The following is an 18507-nucleotide window of genomic DNA, read 5'->3' as shown; positions in this document are numbered from 1 at the left end:
ATCAAGGCTTGATGCCAAAGAAACTGCATAAAAAGTGATTATCCGCAATCCGGCTGAGAATAACAAAAAAAACTGAGAATTCAATTAACACTGGAATAAGGCAATCCCCCCCTTCCCACAGAAAATTTTTAGAAGAAATGTAACATAAAGGCAGTTCGATTCTCGATAAAACTCAATAAAAATCGATCGCTAATGATACCTACCTTTTGAACAACCTGCTTCTGGATAATTTGTTTGATAGGTTGTCCTGCCTGATTTCGTACCACAATTCCAGGTGATTTATTCAAAATCTGCTGAGTGACAGCAGGTGAACTAACCACCGTAGAGGTTGTTTGTTGTTGCTGCTGCTGCTGTAGTTTAACCTGTGTTGATATTTGCTGCTGCTGCTGTGGTTGGGATTGAGTTGTGGATGTGGTCACCGAGGCAGTTGCTGTCGATGCTGGACTAGCATTGCCAGCAGCTACCTTGGTTATAATCTTCTGACCAACTTTGGCGGCTATAGCTTGTTTACTAGCGGCTGGGCTCGATCCTTTAATTGAAAGAAAAACGAAACGAGTAAGTGGATTGAGAAGCATCCGGCGAGTCGTCCGCGACTGCAGCCGGAGTGCTTCGCTCTTTATTAGACAACATCAGAAACTTTGCAAACATACCAGGAGCTGCACTGAGAACATGCAATTTTCCATCGGCCGTTTGAATTAGCTGCTGACCTGGATTGAGACCCCGAACGCTGACCTTCCCGTCTGGACCACGAATGATCTGTACCTTTTGTGGACCATCCGGTTTCGAAGCTGTTTGAGCTTGTTGTTGAGTCTGTGGGGTTTGCTGAGTGGCGGCAGGTGACGAGCGTGCTTGACCAGCAGCAGATTGTGTGATATTCTGCTGAATGATTTTTGTAGTACCGTCTGGATTCTTTACAATAATGCGACGTTGAACAACTGTCTGTTTAGCCGGCGTGGAACCATCTGTGAGACGTAATGTAGGTTCAGCTATTACAAACTCGAAATGATGTAAATAATAAAAAAAAACTCACCTTGCTGATGTTTCTGCTCCAGGGCACGCTTCTGATTGTGTGCCGCACGCTGTATCCGTAGTTGCTGTTCCATTTTCTCCGTGATTTCCTCACGGGTGGCTTTGTTTGAAATAACAGTCGATTTATTCGGTGCAGTAGATGAACCGGCATTCGAGTTTGAGCCGGAAGCACTGCTTCCGTTACTGGTCGGCGTTGATGGGTTTGAGGAGTCATTGGGCTGACGGTTTGGTGGAAGTTTTCCGGTAGTTGTACGAGTGACCGGCTGAACCTGAGCAGCAGCCAATTTCTCTTGCTTCTCACCGTACAGTTTAATCTCCCACAGTTCCAGCTTGTCTTCGTCTATCCACTCCTCGGACACTTGCGGTTCAGTTTGCTGAGGAGATTCTGCTCGCTTCCGCTTACGTAAACCCGATCGTATAGACTGCACCTCTGTTTAATGGGCAAATATTATTAGGCAAAAATTGGGTGAACGAACAATGCAACTACTTACCTCTAACCGTTTTCGGCAGTTCCAATGGAATGACTACTTTACGCCTGAGGTATTGCAAGCGTTCGTTGAATACTCCAGCGTACCGGTGCTTAAGAATCTCTAACGACATAATTTCGGATTCAGTCGTGACCTGTTCAAATATACAGATATTAATCGTTTGTTATACCGTTAAAAACTAATAGTTACGTCAAACCAGATTAACTGAACAAAAAATGAGTAATCAACAAACCAACCTGATGTTTTCCATCGCTGGTCACCGGCTTCATCGCCATATCATCCCACCGCAGACAGGTCCAAAGAATGCGAAGCTGCAATCCGACCGCAGCTAGCGTAGACAAATTCAACGTCCGATATAACCAGCACGTTTTGAACATTGGCCTCGCACACGGATAAGGCCACACTGAGTTATTATTTTTTGCCAGATGGTGGAATCCGTTCACCGGCAGACGACCTCCGACACGGCTCAGCTTGATTACTTCATGTCGTGGTAAAACCATTATCGAGGTAGTTTGATTCTTGTTGCGGAAGTAATTGACGACCGGATACTTTGGTTTTACTAGTTTGCTCTCCGTCTTGATCTTGCTGTCCAAAGCAGATGTTGTTCGAAGATATACTTTACTCTTGGTGGAGCTGATCGTGAAAACCCGGACGGTTCCATCTGGTGCCAATTCTTTCTCTTCAGAGTCCTCTTTTTTAACACTGCGAGAAGGTGCAGTGAATCTACGGTTCGGTTTGTGTTCCTTCTTTGGTCGAACTATTACTTCCTCTTTAACTTTGAATTCTGGCTCCTCCACGATAATAGAGTTGTTTTTGCTGTTTCTTGATCGACCCCTTCGAGTTGTTCGCGGTTCATCACAGGAGTTTTCCGAAATGGAATTGGAATTTTCGTTTAATTTCAAACTGTCGTCCATTCGATCGGAAACATTAAGCTCCGATTCGTTTTCAGTGCTAACCACCTCTTCCTTAACGACCATATCGGGAGCCTCTTCTGTCTTTACTTCAACTTCGTTGGTTACATTATTATTGTGCTCTTCTTCGAGTTTAGGAGCAGCCATCGAGTCAACGAGCTGTTCATCGTACTCAATCAAATTTCGATGAGCACGTTCCCAATCGTCTAGAACGGCTCGGTACCGATTCATGGTGAACCGAGCCAACATTCCTTGAAAGTCTTCCGGTTTACTCTCGGTAAGTTTTTGCTCTAGAATCGATTTGTTGCTTCCGACAGTAGTTTTAGTAACTTGGGTACTGTCCAGTGCCTGTGCTTTTTTCAACAAAGAAAACAGTTCCTCTTTGATACGGTGTTTCTGGGCACACATCGGTGAGTAGCAGGTTCCCTCACCGCAACCGAGCGAATAACACTTGTACTGGCTTGTTAGACGGTGGGACTGTTGATATTTCGCACGAAGTGGCAGAATTTGCTGAATCAATGAGTTCAAATGTTCGACATTTGGCAAAATGTGTTGTTGATTGGTTTGAAGAGTTTGTGTTTTGCCACCATTTCGATGATTAACGATAGCAAGCAGTTGTTTCTCGGCACAATCGCTAGGTCGAATGTTGTTAACATCTGGTTTAGCAATAACGTTAACATTAATTTCCTCCTCTTCCTGCTTTACCTTAGCAATTTTGCGTTCTTCTTCCTCCTTCAAATCGACTCGCCTCTGAAGCAAACCGTCCAAAAAGGGAGATTTCTTAGCAATCTTTGGGTAAAGAATTCTACCGCCTGGCGTTGCGAGCGCTCTGGAAACATCAATTTCTCCAAACGTATCTGGCACCGGGAATGTCTCCAACTGGTTGAAGTTCTCCACCAGTTGATTGTTCAAGTTTTGATTATCTGTCATAAAGTCCAGATCCGTCTTACCATCTATGCATGCTTGATACGCCTCGTACGTCTTTTCGTCTAACTTCAGCAATTTCTTGTGCACCTCAGCAACGATCGGTATCAACACGTGACCAACTTCATTTTTTGCCCTACAGGGTTTCACTATTTTTCGCCGACCTAGCGACATCCACACCCAATCCCACTGACCATGGATACGATATTCTTCGCCCTTTTGCTTCCAAACCTGATGTTTAAGACCAAGGGAATACTTGACAAAGTTGAAAGTCATTCTGTTACGTTCCTCTTCGTCATCGCGCTCTCGCTTCTCCCGTTTTTCGAGTTTCTTTTTCTCTTCCCTTTCGGCCGACGTTATTCTATACATTCTGGTGTGTCCAAGTTGTTCGTGCCAAACGCTAGCAAAAACAACTCCCCTCATACAAGCCTGCAGAATGCAAAGAATTCGGGCAAAATCTTTCGCTTTAGTACACGCACTAATGGCGCTAATCCATGTCTTCCTCAATTTTGGCCAATTCTGATGCAGATAGGGTGAAGCGGTTGCTTGTTCCAGTGCAATTATGGTCTGCTTCAAGGTAGAAATAATCTGTGTTTGACTGCTGTACAATCCACCTCCCAGCCACTTGAACTCCGATGCCTGTGTTAGGGAGAATTTGTGCGACAAATGACGCTTTTTATCCCGCTCTTCGTTCCGCTGTGGTTTATTCAAAGCAATCGAATTGATAGAGTACTGATTCACATATGCCTTGAACCCGTTTTCCATGCCAAGCTTAAAGTGCAGCGTTCCGCTGACTATCTGATTCAGTTTGTTACGGGTAATCCGCGATTCGTCGTCCTCTTTAGACAACGATTTTTTTCTTTTATCTTCATTGTTGATCGTGCGAGGTGTCAAGGAACCAGTTTTCGATCGAGTAACATGCTTATCATCTTCTTCCTTACCAGACGATTCACTACTATTGGTTCCATCTTTTGATTTTTCTTCTGATTCACCATTTTCATGACTTTCACTGGAGTTATCTACATCCATCTTGTCTTCAATTTTTGAACCGTTCTGTTCCATCAATTTCTCCAATCTCTGATTGTCTAACTCAATGTAAGATTTCTTGTTCCCCTTATGCTGATTGGTGATGTTTTCTGTGATGGTCATCTGACGAATTATCTCATCCCTCCGATCTTCAAGCTCGTTGCACAGATGAACTTCAAACTCGTCTGCATTCAGCTTGGAAAGCAAATATTCGAACTGTTTGACTGTACTGAAGTACCACACCTCGGAAGAATCTTCCGTCTCAATGAAAATTCGTCTTCCAATAAACCAATACTTTCGTCCATGACGATCGTAACCCAACAGTTCCTGTCGACACAGCATACCTTGTTTCTCCTGTGCCGAGATGCAATCAATAACGCCGGAAACTTTATGCAATTTGCACAAATTGCACTGCCAGTCTTCACTTGGAACGTCCACCAGCGGAGGATCCACGCACTCCAGGTGAAACACCGCTGGGCAAGTTTCACAACACAATAAATCGCCCAACCGGTGACAGATACGACAATGATCGTCGTAATGAATTGGACCTTCTTGCAACATATCATCTCGCACAGTAGTTGTAATAAGAAATTGATCTGTTAAAAACTGTAACACTTTTAACCTATCTTCCGGTGTCACAAATGGATACTCATTGGCAGTGAGTATCGTCAGTACCTCTTGATCTAACCCGGAATCACTTTCAATGTAACTTCGTAGCACTTCCGGCCACGTAATGGAGTCTATCAAATATAGCGCAATATTAACACTGTCCTTCTGATCGAGCGGTGCAAAGTGTGTCTGCTGCGAATCTTCCTCCCGCAGAATTGCCTTCAGTAGCATGATGTGTATTTCGGTTAACAGTGGACTCTGGTCGTCACACATGATCGCTGCACAGAAATCCTCTAACCGGAACGGTGACAATCGAACCAGATGTCTAAAGCGCCTTATGATTTCATAAATCGACGTACACTTGAGCACAATCTCATTCGGCACTAATAAATCTTCAGAGGAAGCTGGCAGCTCCAATGGAGGAAAATCTCGTTCTTGCAACCACACCGGATCCGGAGAGGGTTCTTTCAGACAACCACCACCCACAGTTGATGTGCTAAAACTGTGAGTCGAGAAATCCGATTCCGACTCGTTGGCCAAACTATCATCAGAGTCGCTGGCCGAATGCATCGAATCATCGTACGCATCACTTTTATCGCTATCATCACCAAAGTCCGAACCGTAGTGGTACTCAGATTCGTGGTACGTGTAGCCTGAGAATAAAATCCACAATCAAACATTTGTAGCATTCTTAGTTATCAGCAAACATATGCAAAAAGGAATACTCACTTTTTCGACTGTTCGCACCACGTCCACGACCACCAGTGGCTCCCCGCCCTTTTGGTGTTGCCTTGGCTGATCGAGGCGTCTTTCTAGGAACTGACCGACGCGACGTAGATGGACGGCTTTCCTCACTTCCTTGTGGAGATGATGCACGCGAGGCAGACGGCGTACTAAACCGTGAATCGCTGCCATCTTTGCACAAATATTTGGGCTTCTTCAATAGATGATACTGAAACTTTGGTTTGGGACGTTCCATCGAAGCAGATTGTGACTTGGGTGGCCGGCCTCGCCGCTTAGCAGTCGACGGCCCCTCACCGGCCGCGGCGGCAGCAGCAGCAGCTGCCGCCGCTGATTTTCGACTACTCATTTATTTTGAATGCGTTCTCTTCACTACTACGTTGCAAACAATTATGCACTACGTTTTTTTTGCTTTGTGGAGCTTGTTGTTTGAGTTCAATAGGTGCCCGGGTAAAAGATAGTGTATCGCGATGTTTAGTTTTCTGAAATTAGAAAAAAAAATCATCATGCGATTTTGTGAAATTTGTCTATAAATTAAATGTGAATTAAATTAAACGTCTTAGTGTAAGGCGGAAAAACGATTAAAGGCTCGAAGATAAACCGGTAGCACTGCACCTGTCAACAGGATAACGATCCAAAAGCACAAAATATTTTCGTTCCTATCGCACTGAACCCTTGGAATGGTCTCCACAGAAACCTGATTAAAAACCCACTGTAAATCTTTAAACGTTTCAAGATAAGAGTGAAAACAAAAACCAAGTTAAAATAATAGCAAACATATTTTGCGGCATTGCAGGAGTTCTATAATTGATTGGAACAGCAATACTTCCGAAATCCTATCGAAAATATTCCAAATTGAGTGCAGTTTGTGGTAGGAGAAAAGAAAGGTCATATCTAGGATGGGTTTTCAAAACGACCTATTGACATTTTGCTCGAACAGAGAAAATCTAGTTTGAAGTATGGCGAAAACACTTTTAATTCCTATTTAGGAACTAAACCGTTTTAAATACTAAAAAATCGCATAGGGTTTTTTTCCCTTGCTTTAATGGTGCAATACGGTTGGTAAGATTTTTTTTTAACGGGCTGATAGGACTGCAGCTTATAGCTTGAGGGATCTCGGTCCGTCCCGCGAGACAAAATTTGCAAAATCGGAAGGATTAGCGACTGTCCGCCAAATAAACACCGGTCCTCGGGAGGAGGACTAAATTTTGCGCCTGTTTGTCTCGAAGTGTGTAACGTCAAGTTCTCTATTTTGTCTGGTCCAATGTATCCTGCTCCTAACAACGCGTGCTAAGTCGCCAGTGATGCAATTAAAACTTCGCATTGATTCCGCTTCTATTTTCTTCCTAATCTCCTCATGGGTCCCCTAGGTCAGAAGCGGATCAATCGACTGTTAAGTAAATTAGAGATCGCAGTCAGCCGTGATGTCCGCGAATTACATACATACATACAAACTATTTGGCGCAAGTTCAGAGCGTGTAACGTCGTGTCATCCTATGGAAAATCATCCTACCATCGCCTTGAGGTCAACGTCATATTGACAAATTTCGCATTGAATCCGCTTCTGTCTCTTCCTAATCTCCTTTTTGTCTCCTAGGTCCGAAGCAGATCAATCGACTATTAATTGAAACGGTAAACATACTAGCAGTATTAGTCCTTACTCGCGAATACTTATCCTTCAACTGTGCTATTTCTTCTCTACCTTATAACATAACTCGATTATCCCTGTTCTAGTCAATATACATATTCATTACATTATGGACCAGGCAAACCCTTAATTTTTCCATTATTATTATCCTGAGTAGCTATACCAGTGAAGGTATTTTAGGATTTCGCAAAAATAATATCTGGCAATAAAGGCGTAAGAAATATTTATCCACCTTTAACCATAAACTTTACTCGAACCGAATGTCCGCCTGGTTCGACTCGAATAGACCACACCGACCCGAAAGGGTTGCTTATCATTTCTGAGAGCCGGTGTGCTTGTCCGAGTTTAGTAATCATAAGAACAAGTCCTGAATAATTAACTATCTCTTAGGTGCCAGTCCTGCACTCCTTTCCTGAACTAGCCTCATACTCACGATCAAGAGTCGACAACTAGTAGGATCCACATGTCCTCCACCCAAGCGAATTGATCAACTTGCAAGTAGGAGCACATATCTACCAACCAGCCAAGAAGACTTCCGAATCAATGAGAATGGACCATGTCAGTCGAAGACCACAGGCCCAGCGCCATCTCGTAGTGTCATTGTCATTTCTCAAGATGAGAACCTACAAAGCCTAACTGTTCGTATGTGCTAGTGCGTATAGATTTTGGTTTGCTGAAACGAAACAAGAAAAGCAAAACAATTGTGATTAGTATCGTAGCTATAATATATAAATAAACGATTTCTCCTCTGTTGTCGGTTTCCCTGTTCGCAGTCCTCCCTCCTTCCGTTTCCTTGGCCGTCCCGCTCTCCCGCACCGATCCGCGCACATCGTAGCAGGAGAAACAAATGAAAAGACAAAACAAAACAAAATGAAAATAAATGGACGCCTGCTATCTGTGCCTAAATTGATGTTGCTTCTCAGTTTTGCACGACCCAGGGGGGACTTGGCCTTGATCCCAATGCTCTGTCACCGATGTTACGTGATATTCGTTATGGAATATTCTTTGTTTGGGGTCCATTCATACACAATGTTGTACGTTTTTTATCCCTGATCCGCTGATACGTCTAAAATTCATTCTTAGTTTTTATCTCGTTACGTGACGCTCTTCCTCTATTGTCAATATCCAACATCATTTATGAATGGTCCCCTGGTGATATATTTAGAGCAGACAATCCAACGAAAAATAGGATTGACAGGATTTTAGTGCGCTCTTGGCGCCTTGTGTCACATCTTCATGTTTGTTATACATACTAAGAATACCAAAGCATGCCATGTGATGACCGGAAGATTAGAGAAGCAACTCCTCCCCTTCCCCTCCTTAATACGGTTGGTAAGAAATTGTAACGATTATTGTTACTATTAAGCAAAACTTGACAATCCGACCTTTTTCTGTCAATACGACATTTTACCAACGCACGATACGTCCTTTTCCCTACATAGGTCTCACATACGTCGTAGCGCATAGGACTGATCTCGAGACACGAAAGCACATGCGACTGTTCAAAAAATATATTTAATCTGTAATTAGGCAACAATTACATTTCAAATTGAGTTAACCCCCTTAGCAGCCTTAGTTCACAGTTCATCCAACGACGTTGGTTCATCTCTTTCCCAATAGGGCGCGCACTAGATGTTTCATCGAGTTTAAAAGGAAAACATAGAAATCGATGAAAAGTAGAAAGTCGAAACGTCAATTCCATATTAAATTTACAAAAGGGCGAATAAGATTTGTAAACAAACGTTTATTTTGATGGTTTCTCTTAATATACTATAATTTCGAAGCAGAAAACAATTGAAATTACTTCTACGAAGGGTAAAAATTTACATTGACGCATATTTTTCATAAAATTCCACTCTGCAGCAGACTAATGAGCGAAGCAAGTTTGTTTACAAAAAACACTTTCGCCCTTTTGACGAATTAATATTGAGTTATCTTGCTGTTTCCTCTCTATCTTCTCATACGCGCAATGTAAACATAAGGCAAACGTCGTATGGGCCGTTTTTTTGTTTTCATATTTTTTGCCGATACGACGTAGCACTTGTAAATTAAAAATTGTTTTAAAAATGAGTTTTGTGCCACTTTGTGATTACTTTATTGGTAGGTAATCAGCTGATTGCCATGTACAACAGGTAGGTTATTATTTTTTTCGCTCCGTGAGTGGTGTCGGGGTATAATATTGTTTGTCGTTCCAGCACACTACCATTTTCGGTTGGAAAGGAATGCGACGAGAACATTTCAAATGGGCCGATAAAATAAAACGTAAACAATTCCGGTTAATACTTACTTCAAATGGACACTAACAAAGCTTTATACATACCTTAAATAAGCCGATTCCGAAACCTGGCTGTTGGGGAAATAATGGATTATCGAAAAGGCACATAAGCAAAATAACTTGTTTTGCTTATGTTCCCTTTCACTTCCCCTCAAAAATTAACGACTCATAAACACCAAACAACAAAACGGAAAAATTTGTTTATGGACCCTTTTCTTAATGAAAAAGACTATACTTGAAAAGGGAACAAAAACATCGCAACACCAAGAAAGGGATCAAAATAAACGTCACATAATCATTTGCTGTAAACAAAAGGGCTCACCCGCACGCACTATAAGCTAACGTCTCGCCGAAAAGGGATTATGGGAGAGGGCACAAAACCAGTGCGATGTTTCAAAAGGGATCAAAACATTTATCTACAAAAAACGTTCAAAATACAATTGTTTTAATAAATCTGTTATATTATTCGGAAAAAATGGTTAATTTAACACGGCATTGAGTTGTTTGGTACTTAAATCAAGCTCCTGTTCATAAATGGGAATATAAAGTACGAGGTAATTTTTCAGACGCCATTTTCTCAACATGAGCATATTGTATATAATGCCTTATGAAATGTTGACGTCGAATGGTGATTATTTTTCTGCAAAACATCTAATTTATTCGAAAAATAATTACTCATTTTCATTTTGCAGCGTTTGGTGGGGCAATGAGAGCGCAAGTCAGTCCAAGGCCGATGATAGGAGGGGTAATGGCAGAATAGTCTATGCGGACCACCAAAACGTCATGGAAGAGGAACAGGGTGTGGGTTGGGGTAGGGTTAATGGATTGATGTATACTTGACGAATACTTGCGCTGCAGAATGTGATGAAAAGGTGCATTGAACAGTACTACTGTTGGCTGTTCAGAAATAAATACAATATGTTTCTCCATAAGGCTAGATAGCTAATGTATGTATTGTGTGATTATGTGATCTCAATTCACAGGTATTAAAAATTCATTTTATCCCGTGGTTTTATCAAGTTTGCGTGGAAGATCGCGAAAAGCTCAAGCGCTTGTATGTTCACGTGTTTGCCGCGTATGCCAGAACGTATGTGATTTCGCATGTATAAATTCGATTTTGTAACTATGTGGCCATGTGCAAACTCGCGTGTGTTCTTGAATGATCGCGCGGACCGTGAGTTTGTTGCTTAAATTTTAGTGTACGGTTCAGGTACTAGAAGATAAATCCCCCATAACACTAGAGTTCCCGATCACGTTTTCATGGAATGTGTTGTCTAATGAAAATGAGCCTCATTTTTTTAATTGGTCCAACTGAAGACATGAATCTAGGCTGTTAAGAACGAGGGTAGGGACATCCTAACGTAACTGACTCATGATCGCGCGAGTGGTGGGTTGTTGGCGAGATCGCGAGTATGTGTGGATGTTTACTATTGCATGTTCGCGTTTGTGACCCGGTTTGTGTTATCGCGAAGGCTAGCGGCGTTTGTACGTTTTGAATGAGATATTATGAGTGTATATGCGAGAACATCCAATTGATTGTGTAAGTGGGTGTTATAATGAATCTAAATTAAGATATAGTGATAAAAGAACATGCTGAATTAAAAGAAAAAAAATGAAGATATTAAGTAGAAGCGTATAAACTGACAGACAAATAGAAGAAAAAAACGGGAGGGACGCATTCCAAGTTGCCTACATTTGGGAACACAGCCACTCCACTTGACGGCTCGGCTCGCGCGGATGACGGCTCCTCAAAACTACTAGGCACACTTTGAACATTTGACTTGATATGGTCACCCAAATTTCAAATTCAATACATTGTGCAACTGAATGATGTGTACTCTAGATTTGGGTTCAAACTGGCATGATCCGAGTACCTTGGGTAATTGCCTCAAGTTTAAATGCATTGTGCAAATTGAATGATATTTAATTCAGACTATATGCAATGAACCATCAACCACAGGACACTGCATCGGTCCGGATCCAGTTGAACTGATAGCAAAAACAACTCAATCTGCCAGTCGTCAGGGCATTTCTTCGCCTCCATCCACCACCCGAAGCAAGCGCCGTGCTTTCACCAGACTCCAGGGACCAACAGAATCCAAGGTCTCCAAGCCACAAATCCCCAAGCATAAAAATTTGCAGTCTGGAGTCCACCGCCAAGCCCACGGAGTTAGTATTGTTATTGAGTTGAACAACACACATGTACCATGCAATAAAATTACTTGGAATCTTCTAAATTCCAGAAAATGATATGTATTTACCGTTAGTGACAATTGCATTCCGTTAGAAGTTTCTCGTGCTATGCTGACCGGGAATGAATGATTGACGTGCGTCGGCAAATCAATAGTACCTTCATTTATCCAATTCGAATGAATCGAATCGAATGCACGAATTGAACACCGGTAAAAAGTGACCAAAAAATCCCAAGAAGGATTACCCACTATTCCATCATATAAGCCAATTCTGCATCCGTTCCCTGACTTATATGTCACAAATACTCAGACGCCCTCGTACACATATAGACGCACGACGAGCACACAACAATTGGACACTAGTACCAAAAACTACAATTATTACAACACAACTCAACTAATAGGGTTCAACTGTTATTTTTTTTATGCGCCTGTGCACGTTGACGAGGTCGACCGATAAATCGACACACAATGACTTCCACTGCGAGCCGTGCTCACAAAGACTGCCGTTAAGCTGCTGAACAATGTCTGCAAACACAGCCCACAGAAAAAGTCAATCCACGGCGACCCGCCAATTGGCCACGCCAGTGTGCACAGGATCTTAGCTGACTGTTAGTTTGGGCTGGTGCAGAGTATGAAAAAACACAAAGCATAAAATAGGCCCATAAGCCCCCTCGGTCTCCTCGATGCACCACTATCGAGGCATAATGCAATAACCATCTTAAAGCAGTTGTCTGCTCAAATATGTATGAAGATGCTTGCAATACCGTCAAACCCGTCAACCTAGGAGAGGGAAAAACAAATCACTATTAGAGAACAAAGTGTTTTGATGGAACAATTATGTCAATATAGTCTAAGGACTCTTTACGTAAATAATACTAAAAACATGCAATGCTTAATGCTAATATAGTTTTTAAGCGCTTTAGAATGATGCGTCCTTTTGAAAACTATAGGACCTTTCACATAGGTCTTTTTTCGGGCCTAAGAATCATACGACGCTGCATATACAGTAATGTTTCGATTATATCACTATGCGTTTATATCAATACTCGTTTATATCACCCTCGAATATATCACGGTTTTATTTCGATTATATCACGCTTTTTGGAAAACAGATAAGGCACACTACGTTTTGATCCAATTAAGCCACATGTTGTGTCCTGGCACTTTTAGAGTTTTGTTTACAATTGATTTGCTTATTTTCATATAGGGTAATGAGCCTATTATTAGGTTTCGGACTATTTCGTTAAGGATTTATATATGATGAGGTCGGTCAAAAAGGCGAACTTTTTTATTCTTTTATTTTAAATTATCGATTCTTGAGAAAGTATCTAAACTTTTTATAGAGGTATAAGTAGTAGAAGCAAAGTTATAGCGCTGTTTATTTTGTTCCTTTAAGTGAAGACAGGGCGTGGCGCGAAACTTTAAACGTAAATAATCTCGAAATCATGTTTTACCAAGACTTTGTTGCAATGGATTGCCGAAATATTCTTCGACCGATTTCAATTTTAGTTTTAAATTCTTCGTAACTTATTTGCGTGTCCTTAAGGGACCGTCTGGAGGGACCGTTTAGTGTAGCAGGTAAACAAATCGACTTCTTTTTTAAATTGTTAGTTATCCGCGAGAAAATCTAACAAAACAATGAAAAAACTTACGCAAAATATGGTAGGTATGCCTAGATATGCATTTTCTCTTGAATCGATGTGAATACTTTTCTTTTGAAAGGACAACATCAACAATTGGTGATGGGACTATTTCTAAGGATGTTGAAACAACGAGAACTGAATCGTAATCTCTTCGAATACACTGATTTTAATAGTCAAGATATTTGTCCAAAACCTTAATGTGGCAGATTTCTTTAAGTTTAGTTTTGGGTGGTTCAACTATTTTAGGAAACGGTATGTGCTACGTAAGGTGGAGCTGTGTGGGGAAAAATTATCCACTGATGCCATACCGTTTTACCCAATGCGTTGAACAAAGATGGCAGACGCTGACAACGGCTTCAAATGGGTAGTGTGATTATAAAAGCAAGGCGAAAATAGGCCCATTACCCTAGTACGATTTATTCTTTTGACTAACTTGACCTTTTCATTACTTTTTGTTTATAGAAATACATGGATTAATGCTTGAATGTAATTTTTTGGTTTGTTTTGAATATATCACGCTTCAAATATATCACGCTAAAATACAGACCGACCGTGATATAATCGAAACATTACTGTAAGGCTTTTTAGCTCTTACGATTAATATTGAATTTGTTCAAAGTTTCCGACAAAATGAGCCTCAGAATAGGAATGTTCTTCATTACTATGGTAAATAGTTGCACTGGATTTAACAGAAGTCTTGCAGAAAAGAAATGCGGGAAACTTTAGTTTATATTAACAAACTATTGGCTGGAAGTAGTTAACACCAACGAATGGCATGCTACTTTAGAATAACTAAGCTTTCCAATTATCATTTAATTTATTATTCTTTCTAAATTCAACTTCGAAAATAAGTCGCATGAACAGAAGAAAATAATTTCTTTTTTTTTATGCTTAGGACGTTTTTACTAGGTACCTATGTGCAGTGGGAAAAACATCGAATGAAATGAATCTTGCGTCGTTTTTGCATGGCGCCTATGAACAGTTGTAGCGGTTTTGAAATGTTTCACGCATAGGTCCTTTCAATTTAAAAGGTCTCAAGTGCAAAATTTCAAAATATTATCATGAAAACTTTGCGACTTTTTATATAATGATTGTTATTTTGATAAATACTGGGTATAATGAATCCTGGTTTTCGGTATTCGTTAGCTATGTTGTAATCACATGCTGCGCTGCAAATAACTCAGTTTGTTTACATTTGTCACTAAGGACCATTTGAATCAGCACTCTTGAATTCAAAAATAATTAGTCTATGCTTCACTTTTAGTTGGTTTTAGGCTTATTGCATGGTTGACATGTAATTTGTAACAGGTAGCCTGTTGTTGTATTAACATTGATTCAGGTCAAGGAAGAATAAAGGATAATCTGACAGTGCTAGTAAGGTGTACAACAAACGTAGAAGTTGAAGAGGTATAGATTTAGTTGCTTATTCTCTTAACTGCTTTTTTGATGATCGTCGCCGAAGGCATCAATTTTACTGCAAGCGGCAGACGATTCCTCAGAGAGGCACCTTCTAAGGATTTCACTAGGTTGCTTGCGCCTACCGAAAACTTAAATTCACCGTGCAGTTTGATATGGAGTACATGATGTATCACTGAATTGAAAGCTAGTGAGAAAACTACCAAGACCATAACCGTACACATATGACCATCGAGCCCAACGAGAATATCGTGTCACACTTTGGCGAGAGCGGTGGTTGTACTATGTCGCTTGTAATAGCCACTCTGATCTGTAGCCAATATGGGCGGTTCTGAAAAGTTCGGTAATTTGAGCAATTTTTTTTAATTTAGGCGTCACCGGTAGGACACTAACGGGTCTGAAATCTTTCGGCTCCATTGGATGTGAGTTCTTGGGGTCGGATGTACAATAGCCTTCTTCCAGCTCTTAGGGAAAACTTGAGTAGCGATGATTGCGCCCTACCACTAAACATAAAAGAAAAACCTAGTATAGCATCGTTCAAAAATGCATTCAAATATTTGACTCAACCATTTCATTTCGACTTACAGTTCCACGCCTTGTTTTGTTTTTAAACTAGTATTTTCTCTTTTTGTATCTTACGTATTTATCGTTATCCAAGTAACTTCCTTGACTTGATTTAAAGTACTAACAGGTTATCGTACTAAACAAAATTATAAAATTACAAATTATTTTGGATCTTGGTGCGTTTTACTATTGCTGTTTTCGGTTTTAGAATGGAGTCGCCCTAGGTTCGCTCTAATGTTTACAGTTTCCATACAAAAGTGACAGCTCCGAGCGAACCTAGAGCAACTCTGATCTAAAAACGAAATCAGCATGTTTATATCCTTGATCTGATAGTCTTGTACTTAAAATTACCGTAAACAATTAAAACAACAAAATTATACGTGTCTTGTGGAGCATACACATACGATTAAATGTATTTATCTTACTCCTAAAAGAGTTGCACACTGATGATGTTCTAAAAGGGGCACATAGGAGAGAAAATGGTAAAAGTGATCATAAACCTTATTACCCATTGTTTCGAAAACCGGTGGCGAAATCTATTCTCAATAGCCTGAATGTAGTGAAAGTTTTACTTTCAAATTTTAAAGGCAATTGGGTACTGAACATCTTGTTAGTTAGCCGTTTACTCAATTCAAATACAGACTCTAACCGTCTCTGCTCTTAAAAAATTGATTGTAGAAGCATTAGTGTTCCTTGATTTGCGTACGCTGCAACAGAACAAATTACAGATCATTAATGGGTAAAGCTGGTAGTAGTGATTTAAAAACAACACTAGAATTCTGATGTGTTGCTGCAATCATCTCTGCTATTTCAATAGAAAAAAGCCTAAATTTTGGAATATTGAAACATTCTGCCAATCAACTCCCATTTTCTAGCCTATTGAAAAGCAAAACAAGCTAAATGCATCGGAACATGTTGTTGTTCAACAATACACAGAACTGCAAAAACGATTCGAAAAATAATCACGATTATTCAAGCATTCAATTTAGCTCAGTTCTCAATACAGAATTTGATTAAGACCCAAAGCGTCACTACCTACCAATACTTTGTAACGATTTCAAAAGCCCCTTCAAAACATGTTTTACTACAGTAAATTAGGTAACAAACTACAGTAGTAAATCGTCGCATTTGGGAAAATTAAATTTTCACCATTGCATTCGTTCACATATAGCAAGGTCGCAGCTGTGTAGCAAAACCTCCCAGCAGAGGAAAAACTGCTGAGATCCAACCTCTCCACCACCCCCGAAAAAAGTACGATGGCGAAAGGTTATGTTTTGTTCCTGCCTCCAGAGTGGCTTGTTTTTGTGCAATCATATGTTGTGCCTTCGGTCGCGATCACTGCCTCCAAAGATTGCGTTTAGATTTTCCTTCGGTCGGGACACACACTTGTCACCGTGTAGTCGTGGTTGGAGAAAGAAAATTTCCCTTAGCATGCGAGAAAATTCGCCTGCTGGCAACCATCTTGCTTACTACTAGTCAGTGAACTATTGTACCTACCAAATCGTTTCCAGGGCGCTTCCGGCCAATTCCTCTAGCTGATCGCTGTTGGTGCTGTACTCCACCTGACACATGTCAGTAAGGTGTTCTCGACCACAAATTTAAATGGTTTTTCCGCGCCAGCCTAAAATTTTGCACACACTCTTCCGCTTTCTGATCTCAGGTTTTGTTCTGCACCTTTTGCGACGAGGACGCACTAAATTGTACTGCTGCTGCTGAACGATGACGCGAAAACGTACGAAAATTCATCATGCTGTGCCGAAGCTATACAAGCTCGACGCTGATTGGCTACCCCAGCGGACGCCATCTTGTGCTGCTGCGCTAAGTTCAACTACTTTTTCACTGTAAAATTATCTCATCAAAAACAACACTTTCCGCATAGAAAATCTTAAAATTTTATCAAACAAAATTCTTTTTTAAAAAATTGAGCACTTTTCATGGAAAAAATTAGCACTTTTCCAAAAAATCATTGGACTCACGATCAGCGCCTGTCAAACGACGAACCAATCAGGAATAGTGTTCTATTTTAAGCTTTTGTAAGACGCACACAACCGTTGTCGCGATGTTCACTGGTAAACGAACACTTTCGTAATCGCATTTACGAATGCTTTTTCTGCAGCCAAATTTGTCCTGGTATGTGTGTAAATATACCACTACCCGTTGAGCTGGAAAAGTGTTTTGCTTCGATTGTGCCGTTTCTAATCACAATAACAATTTTCCACACAAGTCGACATTATAATCCAGTTTTCCTGTTTAGTTGGCTACCATCAATATACGATTCGAACGAGGAAAAATTGCTATCAATTTCTGCCACTGTTTTCCAACGCGTCCACTACCAGCAAAGCTTTCATTCGCTTTGCGATCAGATTCCGATCAAATCGCATCGCATACTCGCGAGCCCTCGTTCTGCCTGTTTGTCCAGTGTTGCCTGATTTGTTGAAATATCAGGCTTGTCAATAACAATCTATTTCAATGATTTCAATCAATAAATTTATTTACAATATTGCAATTTATCGGTTCACGATACCTTGTCGGTTACATTTATATTCCTTATGCCAGGTCAAGGAAACATTATATTTTAATATTCGAAATATGAACAATATCAAACATTGACATGATAGTATATGCTCGAAAATATTCTGGTTGCAGTTGAAAATCGAAATAGTGAACTTGCGCCTTTCGATTTTTATGCTATTTTCAGCGGGCGGAACTACAGCGCAACTGGTGTAAATGATGCGCAAGTTGATTCTCTAACATGCACTAGGAAAAAAAACGAAAGGCGCAAGTCAATTTTTCGATTTTCAACTGCAACCAGAATAATGAATTCATGCAAACTAAAATACGTTTTTAATCTTGCTCATGTTCAGGTAGCATGATTGTGAGCAAAGGACACACCTGTTAACACACCTGCACTATACCGATCGTCAATTAGGGTATATAGTCTATTTTCCCGCCGTAAACTAGGGTATTGAGCACATTTATGTTATCACCTTACCCATTTCAAGGCGTTGGTTAAAGCATCGTCTGCCATCTTTATTCAA

At 40.6% G+C, this 18507-nt stretch overlaps 1 protein-coding gene across 1 annotated transcript in view; it reads right to left on the bottom strand.

The window, feature by feature from the left end:
- Positions 1–17860, bottom strand: part of LOC131693004 (nucleosome-remodeling factor subunit NURF301) — a 66302-nt gene extending 48442 nt beyond the window's left edge. Inside the window, exons 1-7 of the mRNA XM_058980440.1 lie at positions 16967–17860; positions 5717–6210; positions 1754–5640; positions 1521–1650; positions 1031–1459; positions 651–962; positions 204–529 (exon numbers count right to left, since the gene is read on the bottom strand). Of these exons, the coding sequence (XP_058836423.1) occupies positions 204–529; positions 651–962; positions 1031–1459; positions 1521–1650; positions 1754–5640; positions 5717–6077 (5445 nt within the window). The 5' untranslated portion in view covers positions 6078–6210; positions 16967–17860. The remainder of the gene's footprint in view (positions 1–203; positions 530–650; positions 963–1030; positions 1460–1520; positions 1651–1753; positions 5641–5716; positions 6211–16966) is intronic.
- Positions 17861–18507: the final 647 nt, after the last annotated feature.

The sequence above is a fragment of the Topomyia yanbarensis genome, chromosome 3 (genome assembly GCF_030247195.1).
Source record: "Topomyia yanbarensis strain Yona2022 chromosome 3, ASM3024719v1, whole genome shotgun sequence".
Lineage (NCBI taxonomy): Eukaryota > Metazoa > Arthropoda > Insecta > Diptera > Culicidae > Topomyia > Topomyia yanbarensis.
Note: the sequence above shows the minus strand (reverse complement) of the source record. Positions and strands in the feature narration are given on the sequence as shown.